At 41.1% G+C, this 16,256-nt stretch overlaps 1 protein-coding gene across 2 annotated transcripts; it reads right to left on the reverse strand.

Annotated features, from left to right (window-relative positions):
* Positions 1-211: 211 nt before the first annotated feature.
* crmp1 (collapsin response mediator protein 1) lies at positions 212-15,863 on the reverse strand. 2 transcript variants are annotated; one of them, XM_041785199.1, is made up of 14 exons: positions 15,480-15,863; positions 13,609-13,697; positions 13,237-13,421; positions 11,696-11,860; positions 11,085-11,146; positions 10,864-10,944; positions 9,901-9,969; positions 6,979-7,099; positions 6,727-6,883; positions 5,239-5,380; positions 4,993-5,163; positions 3,569-3,748; positions 1,596-1,761; positions 212-1,451 (listed from the first exon to the last, which is right to left on the reverse strand). In XM_041785199.1, exons 1-14 carry the CDS (start codon positions 15,828-15,830, stop codon positions 1,360-1,362), a joined length of 2,031 nt encoding a protein of 676 aa, XP_041641133.1. In that variant the 5' UTR covers positions 15,831-15,863; the 3' UTR covers positions 212-1,359. The 2 variants fall into 2 exon arrangements, with proteins under 2 accessions (XP_041641133.1, XP_041641134.1); XM_041785200.1 differs by lacking the exon at positions 15,480-15,863 and adding an exon at positions 14,704-14,861.
* Between the last annotated feature and the right edge of the window lie 393 nt (positions 15,864-16,256).

Genomic DNA, 16,256 nt, shown 5'->3' on the forward strand with positions numbered 1-16,256 from the left:
ATACCCATTGTTTTCTTGATCAGGATTTGTGAATTAGTGAATGAAAATGATTAATGGCAAAGTTACATTTATGCACACACAATTGAGGATAAAAAGGAGAAACATTGCCTGCTGAAAGACTCAAAGTACTGGAGCTGTGTATACTTGTCTGTAAGATAGTATTAAACTCTCAGGAATAATAGTATGGCCATATTGTTAGACAGCAGTCGAGTCTTTATTGATCATTAGTGGTTTCATTGGAGACACCAGACAACAGCAACAAAACATCGCAGCTTAAAAACATTAAACGTACCAATAAAACATCCAGCATCAATAAAATGAAATAAAAAAGGGTTAAAGAGAGGAAGAGTGGGAGCTGAAGCCCTTTTACAGCAGTGAGTTGCGCATGACATTACAACAAAGATCTACTTTCTGCATGGTTGATTGGCAAAAAAAACTATCACACACATAATTAAGTCTTACTGTGAAACTATCGTTTAAGAACAACAATCTAGAAAATGTATTTTGCAGTCTAAAGCTGAGTTGTTTCAACTGCTCTATTTTCACACTGCATATGAGAGTGCAGACACATTTGCATATAGAACCTGGTGGTGTAGTGGTGAAGTTGCATCGATTTTATTGAAGTTCACAGTTAAAATGGATAAAGGTGTTTTGAATGTTGTAACAGCTGGCTCTATCCACAGTGAATGTCATTGTGTGCTCAAAGCATACATTTACCGATACATGAGTATTTGTGTAGTGGAATACAAATGTGCCTTGAGAACAGTTTGAAGTGTTCCTCCATTGTAACAACACACCACAAGTAGTGCAACATCAAAAGACATGTCCATGCAATGTGATTAACGGATCCACTAGAGCCACATTGAACCAAATATTGCAAAGATGTTAAACCATCTTTTTGGCTGGGAGGAAGGAGCACCAAGTCTGAGCAGACCCACATAGTAAGACAAGAGGATGAGGAGCGGTGGAGTAAAGAGGGGGCCATGCTCACAGAGGATAGCATTTTGACATAACACTGGGGTCACAGATGGGTGCTTGGAGGGGGGTCCAACACCAAAACTATGTGTGTGTGAGTGCCCCAATCGTGAGTTTGTGAGGTTGTCATAACTCTGAATGATTTGTTTGATTGTATTTCACACTCTTCTTTGATTTTAAATGTTAATGTGCTTCTGACTCAAGGCATAACGATGAAAATCATAATGGTCTAAAAAGAGCATGACATCATTGTATCAACAAAAATACAACGTGTTTCTGTCATTCATGTCAGTGTGCTCACACTCTCAGTCATTCACATACACTCACACACACTCAAGAGGTTAAACCCCACAACAAACACACTTTGTGCACAGTCAGGTGTTTTTAACCAAGGCTGGTGATGTTAGAGCGTCCACCAGGGGGTGCTACGATACGGTGGCCAGACCTACGAGGGATGTTGTCATCAATCTGTGCCCCTGGGGAAAGTGATCATTTGAACAATATTAGTTTCATTTCTTTAAACAGTAGAACCTAGCCCTGTTTAAGCCTAAAATAAATGCATCTGGATATCATGTTCCTTTCAAAAAGTTTCAAAGGAACAAGGTTTTTTAGATTTATACCTGAGAGGCTGAAGTTGGACTGGTGGAGGTTACGTATTGGTGGTGGCTGGTGAGAGGTGGGAGAAGTTTTGGCTGATGGTGCAGGAGTGATATATTTAGGAGTGGGAACGGCATCATAAACAGGGCCATCGTACATCCCACGAGTGACGCCCTGTTTGCTCTTCACCTAGATAGAAAACACAAAGATGCACCAAAAAAGAAAGCCTTTTAGTCACACCAATCAGCAAAAAGACCAATAAACCTCTAAGTGGCCATAATGACTCGTATGTTCATTAATATTATTAAGCCACTGTAGACATGACAATAAATTAAATTATTTAGATTACTGTGACATAGAAAGTTTCTTGTAAAACTACCTGCATGTGGAGTTTTAGGCTGGTAAAACTGACTGAGAATTTTATACCAAATCTGAAGCTATATTCTTGCCTTGTTTTTTTACAGTATCACTGAGTCATACCAATAGGACTATATAGTTAAAGTCTATATATGTGTCACTTCAAGTTAATGATTAAATTTGACATTTTTAATGTTTAAGTTCTTTTTTTCAAATAAATGTCTGACAATCTATATTTACCCTTAGAGTGTAGATTTTCTTTAAATCTAAGCCTTCATTTACAATATTATATTCAAGCTCAGCAGAGAAACTAACCAGGCCAAATGAGGCCGACAATCAACAAAAAGTATTATGACATTTTACTTCAAGGGATCTTTAAAGGTAGTTGAGCAAGTAGTATTTCAAATATTTTCAAGTTAAAAAAGGGTATATACAGAAAATCTATCATTAAATTGATTATTACCTCCACCAAGGAGGTTATGTGATCAGGTGGGTTTGTTTGTTTGTTTGTTTGTTAGTTGCTTGTTTGTTTGTTTGTTAGTTTGTTAGCAACATAACTCAAAAAGTCATGGACGGATATTCATGAAATTTTCAGGAAATGTCAGAAATGGCATAAGGAAGAATTGATTAGATTTTGGAACTGATCCAGATCACCGTCTGGATCCAGGAATTTCTGAAAGTATTCTGTAATATTGGGAGATAGGGCTAATGGTCTGCGCTGTTACCACTTTACACCAGGAGATGGTGGACATGAGTAACTTATCCAAAGTTTTGTAGTTTATAGAGTTTGAAAGATGCACGCCCGGTCGAGGAGACAAGTCCGAGTGTAACAGAGAGAAAGACAGTGAATTGTGTCAAGAATACTCACATTGCTGGGAGGAATAGAGGAATATTCACCCTCTGCCATGACTTTCACACGTAGCGAAGCCAATGCTTTGCCTCACCGTATCTCCAACCCATCAGGGAAGGAGTAATTGGCGAATTAGATTGTGGGAGTGATCCGGATCATTATCTGGATCCAGAAATGTTTTTAAAGGATTCTTCACTATCGGGAGATAGGGCTGATGGTGGAGGTCTGCACTCTCTGAGTGCTTTTCTAGTTTTTAAGACATTTTTTAAGACCATCACATCTTCAATTTCTAGCCCATTCATGTCACATATGTTTTGTAATGATAGTGAAACAAAACTGAACAACAAAGAAATTCAAGATGGTATTTTCTCTTGTAGTATGTAAATGAGGCTTTCTTAAAGAATTTTGAGATTAGAAAAAATGATACCATGCAGTAGATAAATGGAGGGTCTTATTTTGTTCTTAAGCTGCCTAAAATTCATTATACCACATCTAGAAGTATCACAGGTTTTTCACTGCAGTTTAACAGTAATAAACAAACAAAAAAGGTATAATTGCCCATTTCAGAATACTTATACAACTTATTAACAACCTCTTGATTACTATTAAAAATGTAACAATGACAAATTTAAGACCCTATTGTCTTGCATTTAAGACTTTTCAATGCTTCTTAAAAGCTTATGAACATCTAATACGTTCTCAGACTCTGTTAAAATAGCAGCAGACTTGTCTTCTTTTCCTTGAGAACATTTCTAATTGTCTCATTTTAAAGTCCTCGATGTACTGTACCTGGTTCCTGAATTTAACACGCTGGTAAGGAAGGTCTGGGAAGTGCTTGCGAGGGATAAATCGTCCAGTACCCTGCTGAACCTGCAGCTTGCCTTCCTCATAAACAACTTGACCTTGACTCAACACCAGCACCGGACCCCCACGACACTCAAGCCCCTCAAAGATGTTGTATTCTGCAGCCTGTGTGTAGAGGACATATGAGACAAAGCATGTGGGAAAGGAGAATTAGGCAAATGAACAAGGGAAAGCTCTTTCATTTTTTTCCTCTACCATTTACTGACACACTACTCTTCCTCACCAACACTCCCATATGCTATTTCAGCAAGCGTTGCATCAAAGCTTAATACATGCAGTAAACTGCAGCAGTTGAGAAGATGGGGGATGAATAAATGAGGGGCTCTGGGCATACAGAAGGAGCGACAGTGTGAATAACAGGGGGATTGGTTTAAAGATGGCAGCAAAGAATGGGTGAGGGGTGAAAGGGGATTATAACCTAAAGCCGGCAGCTGTCTGGATTAGGGTGTGTGAGAGTGAAGGAGCAGACTGCATCCATTAAACACTGTCTAAAATCTTCACAGTATTGTGTCACACTGCTCAAGGCACATTTCCACCTCTAAATCTATTCCACTGAGTTTAAATGCACCACTTTTGAAAATCTAAGAGTTGGTTTCCTAAATCAGAAAAGACAAAAAAAAAGGACAAAACATGATTTCTCACTTTTCTGGGGCATGCCACCATGCAATCATTTCTGCTAAGGTATGAAATAACAGTCACAAAGACGTCTGATGCCACCCTGGTAACAGGGAGGTGAGCAGTCATTTGCTCATGACAACAAAATGACTAAAAAGTTTTAATTTAAAGGTCTTTAAATAGAAAAAGTCAATAAGCATGCCACCTATTAACACTGTCAGCATCACTACTAATAATTGTCTTTTTTTATTATTCTGGGGTGACAGGTCTCCCTTTAAAAAGTCAGAAAGATTTCAACTGAACAGGATTTGTATCCCCAGTCTTGGGTGAACCAGCACTCAAGATTCATCTAAAACTCACTGGTTTGATACATTTACGAAATGTATTGCATAATCATAAAAATAGATGGTCTAGTATGTTATGTAATGGCTTCAATGCACTATTCTGATGCTATCAATACTATCCAGTAAGGCTTTAAAGTGATGCCAGGCTGATTTCATTAAAAAGTCCAATTAAAAAGTACACTCCTGAACCTCTTGTGATCTTCTCTTGGTTTTAATCCCATTTCCCTCTACCATCTCCCACATGAATTCCCCCCCCCGCGCCTTTGTGTTCTCCTTCCCCTATTGTGCTTTTCTTTTCCAACTGCTCCAGTACCTAGAGATCAGTATATCAGTTTAATTACCCTCCACTTCCTATGCTACTGTCTTTCCTGTAACTTTTGTCCCTCTTACCGACTGCTGGAGTTTTGCAGTGATGGTTTTCACGCTGTCAGGGTTCCAGATGACGATGTCAGCATCAGAACCCACTGCTATCCGGCCTTTGCGCGGGTACAGGTTAAAGATTTTAGCTGCATTGGTGGATGTGACTGCCACAAATTGGTTTTCATCCATCTTCCCCATGGCCTAGAGACAGAAGTTGTGCTTTAGAGTAGCATACACTAACAGCTGCATACACACAGACCCATCTTCATCACTCACCACGGCTTTGTCCCAGACAAAACCCATTCTCTCCTCCACTCCGTTGGTTCCCTCAGGGATCAAGGTGAAATCATCTTTACCGATTGCTTTCTGCGAGGTGCTGTAAGCGCAGTGAGCGCTGCCCACTACTTGGAGGTCCCCACTGTACGCAGACAAAAAAAATAGTCAGAAATCATCAGCATGCCCTTGATAAAGTAGAAATTAGCTTTTCAGTGCTTAATTTTTATGCAGAATTTTGAATAACTTCAAGTATGAATGAGTGCATAGTTTTCAGACATTTCTCCCATCAGCCACCAGGTGTCCTCTTTGAGTATGTAAGCAAAAGTACAAGTCATGTTTAGAGGCCTGTGGCAAAACAAAAAAATAGCTGGATGAAAATAGCTGGATGAAACAATAAGATTGGTGCAACGCAGCTGCAATCCCAGCTCCTGAGGCCATAACTATGTGACATCGCTAAGATCCTCTGCAATAACAAAAAGTCATCACTCCACCGTACAAAGTCACTTTACTTCCTTTATATATACAACAAACTGAATCTGACGCATGAAGGCATGTGATCATCATTTTTATCATTACTTAATATCAGTGATTACTTTGTTATAATAAGAGGATAGATCATTACACCAATGCCACTAGAGTGGTTATAATAGATATGATCTGCCTCAGTGAAATGTGAGATGAAAAGTGTTTTCTTTTGGTCACATCTCAGGAAAAGATCCTAAAAATACACCCTGTCGCATCAGCAGAAGCTCCAGCACAAACGTCTAGTCACACCATCGCCGGTGTGACAGCACGGACCCACCCTGAGAGGCTGGAGTTGCAGACAAAGGGTGGAGGAGGAGGAGGAGGAGGAAGGCAGTTGGTAGCCAAGGCAACAGATGATGAAGGATTCTAGTGCCTGTGCTATTTATGGAATCGGGGCCAGTAAAAATTGAACAGCAGGATGTTCTGTGCATTTCTGTACGTGTGCGCTCGCAGAGAGGGGATGTGTAGGTTTAAAGTGAGAGCTCAGGTGGGTTGGGTCTGGGCCACTTCATCCCTCTCTAAGATACTCATGAGTCAGTGATTTGTTGATGATATCCATTATTAAAACTCTTCCACCTCTATCTCTCAGCCCTCTCTCCCCTCATACAGATATATTTTCCCTTTCTCCATCTGCTTTTTTTTTCTCTGAAGCTGGTTGGCAAATAGCACTCGTTTCTGGCATTAATCTTAAGATAGGACATGGAAAAAACACACTGACAGATTCTTAGTGTCTCCTTTGGTGTCAGTCAGCTAATTTGAATTTCACTTTCTGCAGAGGTCATTGCTAAATTAAGCTCTCACTTTGCATTAATTAGAAAACTTATTTTCTCATCCCAGTGTTCACCGAATAAGCTTAAGGCTTCATCTATTGAAAGTGTTCTCAGAGCGAAATGATCCTGTAACTGAGTTAGAGCTCCAATTATTAAATACACTTTATTTTTTGCTGAATGTGCATGAACATACCAGGCCAGAAGTGTGTGGAGATGGTCAGGTGTGTTAGGGTCAGGACTCAGAGGTGGAGAGGTCACATAAGCAGCTGCTTTGGCCCAGTTCTTGCTCCAGTAGTGAGAGCCATCAGTGGCCAGGCTGGCTGTGATTGGCTCTCCAAAGACTACAGAACCTAGATGGGAGTACCAAGAATTTAAAGCTCAGTAAAAGTGATTCAAAGACATGAGATGATTGAGAAGTGGAAGAGAGAAAGAAGGGGATGCTGACCTTTCCTACGAGCTTGAGTGATAGTGTCAGCTGCACTCTTGCTCATCACCTTGGTGATGTAGACAGGACAGTTCACCCGGTTGCCAAGAGTGATGGCACGGAACACTGCCTCAGCCTCCAGCTGCATTAACAATAGAGGTGGAAAAAGTATGTGATTATTGTACCCAAGTAAAAGTGCAGTTACTAAGTAAAAGTACTTGTCTATACAACTATACTCAAGTAAAAATAAAAAGTATCTCATTTAAAGTTTACTTTACGTACTGAGTACTGGAAAGCTCCCGAGGAGTTGTACAATAAACTAGACAATTTCCTCAAGAGGAAATCGCGAGAGGGGCTCGGGGGGCGGTGCTGGTTTCATCGCAAGGCCATTTATTACAATAGCCGACTTGTCATTACAAGGTCATGTCCAAGTCCAAGCTGAAGCAGCATGTAGCTGGACAATGACACGGTGAAATGGTTGAGAAACACTGTACATGACAGGAGACTTCATTCATGTGTTTTAGTCATGTGGCCTGATTAGCTGATGCTGATCACCTGGCAACTGAGCCTCAGCTGTTTTCTTGACATACCTGGTGGTGTTGACCCTCCCTATGAAATAGAGTCCTTTATTTGAATTTTATACAGACATGCAGTTCCTGTCAAGGTCTTGATGAGAGCAGGTGCAGAAGAGATGAACTTTGTTATTTCCAGCTCCATTTGAACATATTAAAAACTTTTATTGAGAAAGGATTGTGTGTTGCTATTTTGATTGACGTCACCAAAGTCAAGAGAACACAGAAACACACACCAATGCATGCTTCACGCGCGAACACACATACAAATGAACAATCTCTCCCAATCACTTCATATGGGATATATGTGTGGCTGTCTTTGGCGACGTCAGTCGCCAAAGACTTTATGGGGGACTGTATGTGGATGAGAAGCCACCCACCATCCTGTTAAAGCATTGTTTAAATGGGCTGCTTTATTGGAACAGCTCCGTGTGTGTGTGTGATCAGAGCCCATTGAGGGCTGTATCTGTGTGTCAATCAAGGATGACATCATCAAAGCACCAGAGCTGCTGTTGCCATGGTAATTAATGCCTGCACGGTTACGCATCACTGATTACAGATCAGTTACACCTGAGGCAGCAGAGAGTAGTTTTGGGTGATTTTTGCTTGTGAACACAGTCTCTTTCTCCTCTCCGTGTGCGTAAATGGTATCATCAAACGGATTTCGGCGTGAGCATCTGCAGGCTTGGAACTAGCTGTGATGTAATTTTGGTGTTGATTGTGCAAGAAATGAGGCCAGGAGGGCGATCTAAAAACGGGCATCTTTTTTACTTTGAAATGAAATGGATCCAATTCGGTAACATTGCAGCAGATGGCCGAGATGTCCATTTTCTTGGGACAGTTGGTCCTCTCACGCCAAAACTGCACATGATATGGCTTTGGTTCTTGGTTCCACAGTAGCGGGACAAGATTTCCTCTGTTTTGATATATTTTTCATGTGTGTGGTGTTAGATTTGTGGCCGTAGTCACAAGTTGTTCGCAAAAGTCTCAGTTGATGTGTTGGCTCTCTCACACTCTGGGGTGATGACAACATCCACTCTAGCAGGGTGATTTTTCATGATTTTCACTCAATGCACAGGAGATTTGAAGACTTGCCTATCGAAAACTGTAAACCCCATCATCATAACAAAGACATTCCTAAAGACAGGACAAAAATACCTGCGTTTTAAAGTTTGAATGATCTCTGTAGGTGAAAGTATGGCAAAGCAGTAGGGGTGGTAAAAAACCCTATTTTTGGGGTTTCATTGTCTCTCTCCCCATTCATTTCAGATGGGACATTTTCGCAGTTTTTTGCAAATAACTTTGCGAAAAACTGGCGAATCTCTTAGAAAAGTCATAGCACACCGATCGGGAACAAACCACACGTTTTGATGTATAATTTGCAGGGGTTTTCTCAAAGCCCTTGGAGGAGTAGTGCGGCGAATTTTTGTCTGTAAGATGAAAACGGAAGAACAATAGTGGCTCGTGTCGTTGCCCCGAGCCCCTAAATATGATTGTTCCTTATTGGCAAGAACAACAAAAGAATAGATTTCCAACCAGGTTGTTCAGGTAAAGTCACACCCCTATAGTAAATCAATACATATTGAAAAATTGAAGGTGTTTATTGAACTCATATAGAGTTAAATTTAACACTTTTAAAGTCTGTGATGGCTCACTCTACATATAGTTAAACTACACTTTTGAAAGTGTTAAGAATTTTACAACAGGACCACTGTAGGTTAACTTGCGAATCTGTGGCAAGGTTTGTCTACTCTGGCAAACACAAAGCAAATTCATTAAAAGCCAATGCATACTGATAATAATACGCATTATGTGTCCTTTAGAAAAACACAAATAGTCACAGGTGGGAACTCTAACTCAGTGGATAGCTTCAGTCATGGTGCAAACATGTCTCATATCAAAACCAACAACAATCCAACAGAAACATGAGCAAATGAGCCCCAGCAGGGATCACTGTAGAGCAAGCAACATCCAAACACAACTAAACAAATATTAAACTCATCTAAACATTCTGCCCAAGGGCATGAGGGAAAATCTGTCCACACATCATCCAGTTTTCAAAATGTAGTGAGAGATAAAGACTGTGTAGTCAACAGAGGTAGAAAAAGGAAGAATGTATAGTACTCAAGTAAAATTACAGTTACTTTGGTTGAAACATACTGAAGTAGAAGTAAAAGTACTTATTTCAAAATGTACTCAAAAAAGTACAAGTATTCAAACAACAACTAAATTACAGTTATTTGAGTGGATTTAGTTAGTTTTGTCCACCCCTTCAGGCAGAGAGGCAGAAAAGTTTATAATGTATGTATGGTTGGATGGATGGGTGGATAGATGGATGGGTGGCTGATAGATTATATAAAACTTCTCTCACCTCTTCAGGGCGACTCAGAGGATGGCCTTCAGGTCCAGTGATTCCCATTCCGAGGATTTTTCTCTGTTCCTGACACACAGTGTTAAACAATCATCTCGACCCGTACTACAAAAACTGTCAGCATTACACAGTATGTCAGATCATGTTCTACCCACAAGCCTCCAGTTATAGTGCCTATACTGGGATGTCATAGCTGTAAAATGAGATCTTATGGTCTGTCATGATATCAAAGAAAAATAGTGTGCATTGTACTCCTAGAAAGCCAATGCATGGTGAGGAGAATTCAATGGCTGCAGCTGTCTGAAAAACAGCCACATTTGGACAAAAACCAGACCCCCACCTTCGTGCTGTCTTCATGCCTTTTAAATGTAATGATGGTTTTATTGTTTTCTGAAAGAGTTTAGTGCTTCTATTGTATTCTTTCACCCATTTCCCTAATTATACTACAGTAAGGTTAACAAGTTTGTCATAATCAATCATCAGCATTCCCATTAGCACCCATTAATCAAATTTATCTGTCCATACATCTCCGTTTTACCCATAATTGTCTGCTTAATTGAGACCATCATCTCCATGACCAAGGCTACCACTTCTGATCATGGCTGTCTGCGTTATCAGCACCTTCGCTTTCACCATCTTAATCACCGTTACATCATTTTCATTAGTATAATAATGGCCAAAGCACGGATGGCTTGCGTTAAACCTGTCATACCCAGCAGCAGCAGTATTATCATTAATCCGCTCCCTCTCTCTCTTTGGGAGCAGGGATGTTATATAACAAGAATATCTCTCTACGGCAGTGCAGGTTGACTGTAAAGTAAAATATTGATTGAGTTCAGCCATTACATGTTGCAGTTATTTGGCCACAGTAAATTGAAATGTCAAGAGGCTGAGTAGGGACAGGTTATGATGGTGTTCACAGAGACACTAAGAGATGAAAATAAGAGGTTATGCAGCACTTACCTGGGCAATCAGGTCTCCATTTTCAGCATGAACTAAGACCACAGCACCCAGCTGTTTCAGGAAGGAGAAAGCCTCATAGAGCTGAGGGAGCCCAAAGAAGGAAAAAGGGTTATTACAGGGGTTATTAAAGAACAGAAAGGCACATATTTTAAGGACAGTTGAGAATTAAGTTCATTTGGGCAGTAGGTGTGATTGATTCATGGAGCTATTAAAGGGGATACCTCAGAGTCTGTCATCTGGTATAAGTCCTTGTAAGCCATGTACACTTGGAAGGAGTTGATACCTGATGAGAAAGAAACTGTCAGCTGATGTATTCATGACAAGAAAGCAATAAAAGGGAAACAAATTCCGAAGACAAGTTGGGGGAGCATAGCCCAAAATAATTTGGATGAAATGGAATAAATTACGACAAGAAGAAGGGATAACTTAAACAGCAACTGATCTCAAACCTTGTCTGATGTATAAAACATGCAGAAATTGTTTATGCATGGCATCTCAGCCAGGAATTACAACTCTAAACTTTGTGGAGAAAATTGGTCACACAAGCAGCTGCTTTGGCTCAGTTACTGCACTATGTTTGTGCTTCCCCAAAAGGAAAGTGATTTTTTACTTAAAACAGATTACAAGTAAAATTTGTATACAGCTACTATGACAGCTTTGTCATAACAACAATGGATTTCCACTGTGTCTTCATTCTAAGAGGATTCAACAGAGGGCCAAATGGATTCTAAATCTGTGCCTATTGTTTCTGGGAAATGGGTCCAAAATGGGCAACTGTAGAAAGGATTACAGCAATGGCCACAGCTCTAGAATGACTTAAAAACTGCTTTACCTTTGTCGTGCACAAGCACCTCCAGCTCGTCTTTGACAGTCTCATTCCACTGAGGGATGTCGACGTGTAGGGAGTAATCGCAGCATGCTTTCTTATCTGCAGCTTCCTGCCAGCGCTCAAACGCCTCCAGCAGACTGTTTCCAGGCTCAGGAGTGACATGGTCAACTGAAAGGTGGAAGTGATCACAGGTTAAGATTGACAGAGTAGGAGTTGAAAACCTTGATTTAGGGGTTCTAACTTTTTTTTTTGGCTTCTTGTGTGTGTTCTTTGCACTTATCACTAGTGTGTTACATAGTTGTTATATAGTTTATTACTACTTTTTAATCATATTATATGATATCTTATATTATTGCATATGTCTTATACAATTGTAGCATCATCATACTGTACTGTATCATATTAAATCTTATGTCATTAAATGTTATTGTGACCCATTATCTTATAATATTTTCAAGTCTTAAACAAGCACACTGCATCGTATATAAATTATATAACTGCATTTTATCTTATCATATCTTTCATCATTGCATTTTATTTTATCACATTTTATCTTATATTTTCATATTGTATTGTATATTACATTATTGGATCGTACCATATATTATGCCACTGTATTCAACCATATACAACTGTCTACCATCTAGGCCTGTCAAATGATCAACATCTTTTATTGCAATTAATAGCAGAATTTCTGTAGTCTGTTGCAATACATCCTTTTCATCGCATTTTAAATTCCAATTTTTTTAAGACAAATGAAAAATGACTTCCTGTTTGGTTGCAGACTTGTTTTTGTTTTGAAAAATATAGTGAACTGTGGGTAGAACAAAGATTATGATGTTAATTTAACTACAGAAACAGGAACTTGTTATGGGCAGGTGACTTTTGACTTGTCAACTCAGCTGTCTGTGAGATTTTTAAAGTGAAACGAGACACTAAGGAGCTGATGTGTACTCATTTTACATCACTGTAGCTGTAGGAAGATATTGCAGCAGTTTAACCAAAGTGTGGTATGCATACGCAGGTTTTTCCATGCCAATAAAGCTCATTAAATTGAACTGAATTATTGCTAATTGTCCCAATTAAAACACTACACCTTTGAATTATCAATGCACATGATTTCTTTTGTATCACACAGTATCATCATATCTTATACTGTCATACTGTATCAGAACTTAAATGTATCGTATTACATCTTACCTTGTCACATCTTGGATTATCACAGTGTCCTTCTGCATCTTATACTGCACTTTCATTTCTGTACTTATTGTGCCATATACTATTATTTGTAATCGCATTGTGCTGATTATATCTAACCACATGGTATCTTATATAAAATGTTATCACTTTTTATCCCATTGTATCATACTTATGCTTATGTCACATAATTTCATAATATTGCACCTTATAATTTTATCACATAGTATTATATTTTTTCTTGTGCTATTAAATTGTATCATTTTTGCATCAGATTTTTTTTTTTAGATTTTTAAATGTATTCTATTTTCTCACATCACATCGTATCATATTCCTGATACACTCACTAATCATGGTGGTGCCCCCAGCAAGTGCAGCCTTGGTGCCTTGGAGGAAATCATCAACAGGCTGTGTGCCCAGGTAAGACTTCATTAGACAGGTGTTGACGTCTATCCCCCCTGGTATCACCATGAGACCATTCGCTTCGATCACCTTGACACCCCCTGGTACAACCAGATTCTCCCCTACCTGCCTGCCAAGGATGCAATAAATGTAAAGAAGAAGGGGCGGGTGGCAGGGATGTGGAGCGAGGAGGTGAAGAGGGAAAAGAAGTATGATGGAAGTAATATCGTTACAGAGTGCAATATATTCACAACGTTCAAAGCTATACTTTTATGTCTTTGCACTTCTTTGACAGAATTGGGTCCTTGTGTACGCACTTGATGAGCCCTTCTTCAATGTAGACATCTGCATAGACAGACTGGTCATCGTTGACCACACGCCCTCCTTTGATCAACAGCCTTTCACTCTGCAGGGGGAGAGGTACAGAGGGAAAGGGGGAGGGAGGGAGAGATGAGGTGGTGTGAATTCAATCCTGACATTTGGATGTATTGCACAATCAGTTATGTAATCCACGACTTTATAGAATATTATGACACAGTGCAGAGGACGAGGTTGGAAAGACATAGCCTGAATGCCAAGCATGGGTGGGGTCTCGGAAAAGTAAAATTTAGTGCCTGATGTCTTTTTTGATCACAGTCACTGCATTTGGGAAAAGGATTCTTAAATTCGATGCACTGTGTTTTTTTCAGTGCAATGAATTGGAGAATATTGAAAAAGGCAGTGATGGAGTACCACAGTTTCACAATTTTCTCAGACTACCATGCATCCACATCCTCTACCACCATGGAGAGGGTCTACACAGCAACAGAGAGAGAGAGAGAGAGATGATATGTCTCCATGGCAACCAGCAATCCTCTATGGTTCAGATAGAGGCACAGTCTTGCTGATTTTTCAGCATCCTTAGCTCATAAGGAAAACGCTTATACACACGTTTGGTCTCCAGCATGAAATCTGAGGCGAAGTTACCTGACTGTGTGTGCCATGTGGATTAATTTAGCGTCTAGTTTGAATAAAGTGCTATAAATATATGGCTTTTTGTAGGAGTAATGCTTTGATAGAGTTTTGAAAAGGACGTAAAAATCCACTTTCACACCTTGTTTTGTTTCATGTCATCCATTGTGCCTTGTTCGGCGCATAGTTCGACCGGTGTCAAGTCAACCGAGTTAATCCCTATGACAGGCGAGATTACACAACCCTATGCAACCCTGAGCCGGTATGCGCGCTCAGTTTGACAAACAGACATTCAGACTTGTCACCTCTCTTTCTTGGGTTGCTGTTTCACACAGGAGAAACAGTAGAAGGCCTCCTGCACTTTGCCTCTCCACTAAGAATTTAATCCCCTATCCGCCGGCACCGGCAGCAGGGATTTGCATACAAGTGGAGAGTTCCTGCGGCCAGGCCGGCTCTCCTACCGTCAGGTGGGGGATGTTGTTCCTCCCCTGGTAACCGGCTCCAGACATGCTCTCTCCGTATCTCTGGCCCTGGTTGTAAGCAACACGCGGTGACTTCTGCGCTGCTCCCCTTTGTTTGCCTTGCCTTCCTTTCGAATATCTCTAATCGTTTCCGCGTGTGCGACACGGGCAACGATGAATCCGCCGCCGTACGGCTGCGTAGGGATGCGTGGTGCGCGCGCTCTAAATGACAGGTGACGATTCTCTACGTGAGCGCGTGCGAAAGGCGGGGATTTTTTCCCGGCACAGAAAAAAAGGCGATGCAGCTCACACCCCCCTCCGCGCGCACACAAACAACACACAATACAGGGATGCTGTCTATCGCTGTCCTGTTGAGCACAGCAGACTAAGACTAGCATCACAGCATCGACATGTGATAACACTCTGCATCTTTTTGGGGAATAGGCTATTGTTTGAGCTACAAAATTGTAACCAAAAACAGGGAAACTGCAATGCACCAAAGAAGTTCATCATTTATGACTGGAGTTTTTTCCCCAGGAGTTAAAAATAAATCTAAGGCGTCTTTTGTCTTTTGAAAGCAGCCCAACGCACATACTTTACTTGATAAATTAAACAATGCGTTTACAATTAAGTTATTTTCTGAGGGCGTTTCAGTTGCTTAAAACGAATAGAAAGTATTTTTTAATCTGAAAACCACAAGGCAGTCACCATATGTCAGCCTAAGCGCTAGACAGGATGAAAACATATCGCCAGGGGGTTCAAATCTTCAGTCGTACCTTCCCATTTTGGCTTTCATTCCCTGATGAAAATCTGACTTCCACGTCGGGGCGTCCTTCATCTCTCTCCCCCGGAGAGTTGCTCTGTGAACCCTCCCGGGTCTCGCCGGGAGTCTTCCCAACAGGGTCACCGGCATCTAAGAGCCTCTCCCGGCTCCCACTTCTCGGGGTGCGGCTCCCTTTCCTCCCCACCGCGTAGTTATCAAAGTCTATGGTCTTGCTCTCAAACGCCCCCTCCACGGAGCTGAACATGCCGTAGCTCTTCCTCTGGTTCGGCCCGGTGGTGATCGGCCCCGCCAGGTAGACCGGCAGCTCATCCTCCCGGTTCCACTGTCTCCTGCAGTCAGACATTGTAGCTTCCTCTCTCAGACGGAGACTCCCCCCTCTCTGGAAGGATGGAGACAGGAGGCTCGCTTGTTCTACGTCTAACCGGGTCACTGACGGCCCCGCCTCATGAGCGCGCGCTGATGCTGTGGACTGTTAAAAGCAGCTCTCGCTCTCTTTCTCCCTCTCTCTCACTTTCTCTTTTGGGTCCACCTGGGGATGCTGCCTCCTCCCTCTCAGTGATGAAATGATGCAGTGCTCCACTTCTTACAGGTGGTGATTTAGTGTGAACTTGTTATAGAACCTTGTGACTAAACGTACCAGCATACGCTCAAATAAAGGGGAGCAGTGTGGGGGGGCTGGGAGCTCTGCGTTATCCGGTCACACCATCAGCGGATTAATCCAGCATGTCTCATCTTTTAACCCACATCTGGAGGGCTAGACAGGCCGAAA

This window comes from Cheilinus undulatus, linkage group 4 (assembly GCF_018320785.1).
Source record: "Cheilinus undulatus linkage group 4, ASM1832078v1, whole genome shotgun sequence".
NCBI lineage: Eukaryota > Metazoa > Chordata > Actinopteri > Labriformes > Labridae > Cheilinus > Cheilinus undulatus.

Bases quoted from the DNA above. Each gene is read 5' to 3' on its own strand.
- crmp1 (XM_041785199.1), bottom strand. From the start codon at position 15,830: ATGTCTGACTGCAGGAGACAGTGGAACCGGGAGGATGAGCTGCCGGTC. The intron at 11,861-13,236 runs GTGAGTGTATCA...TCCACCTTTCAG, and splicing joins TGGGGGCACCACCATGATTA to TTGACCATGTCACTCCTGAG. The intron at 6,884-6,978 runs GTCAGCATCCCC...ACTCCCATCTAG, and splicing joins CACTCAAGCTCGTAGGAAAG to GTTCTGTAGTCTTTGGAGAG.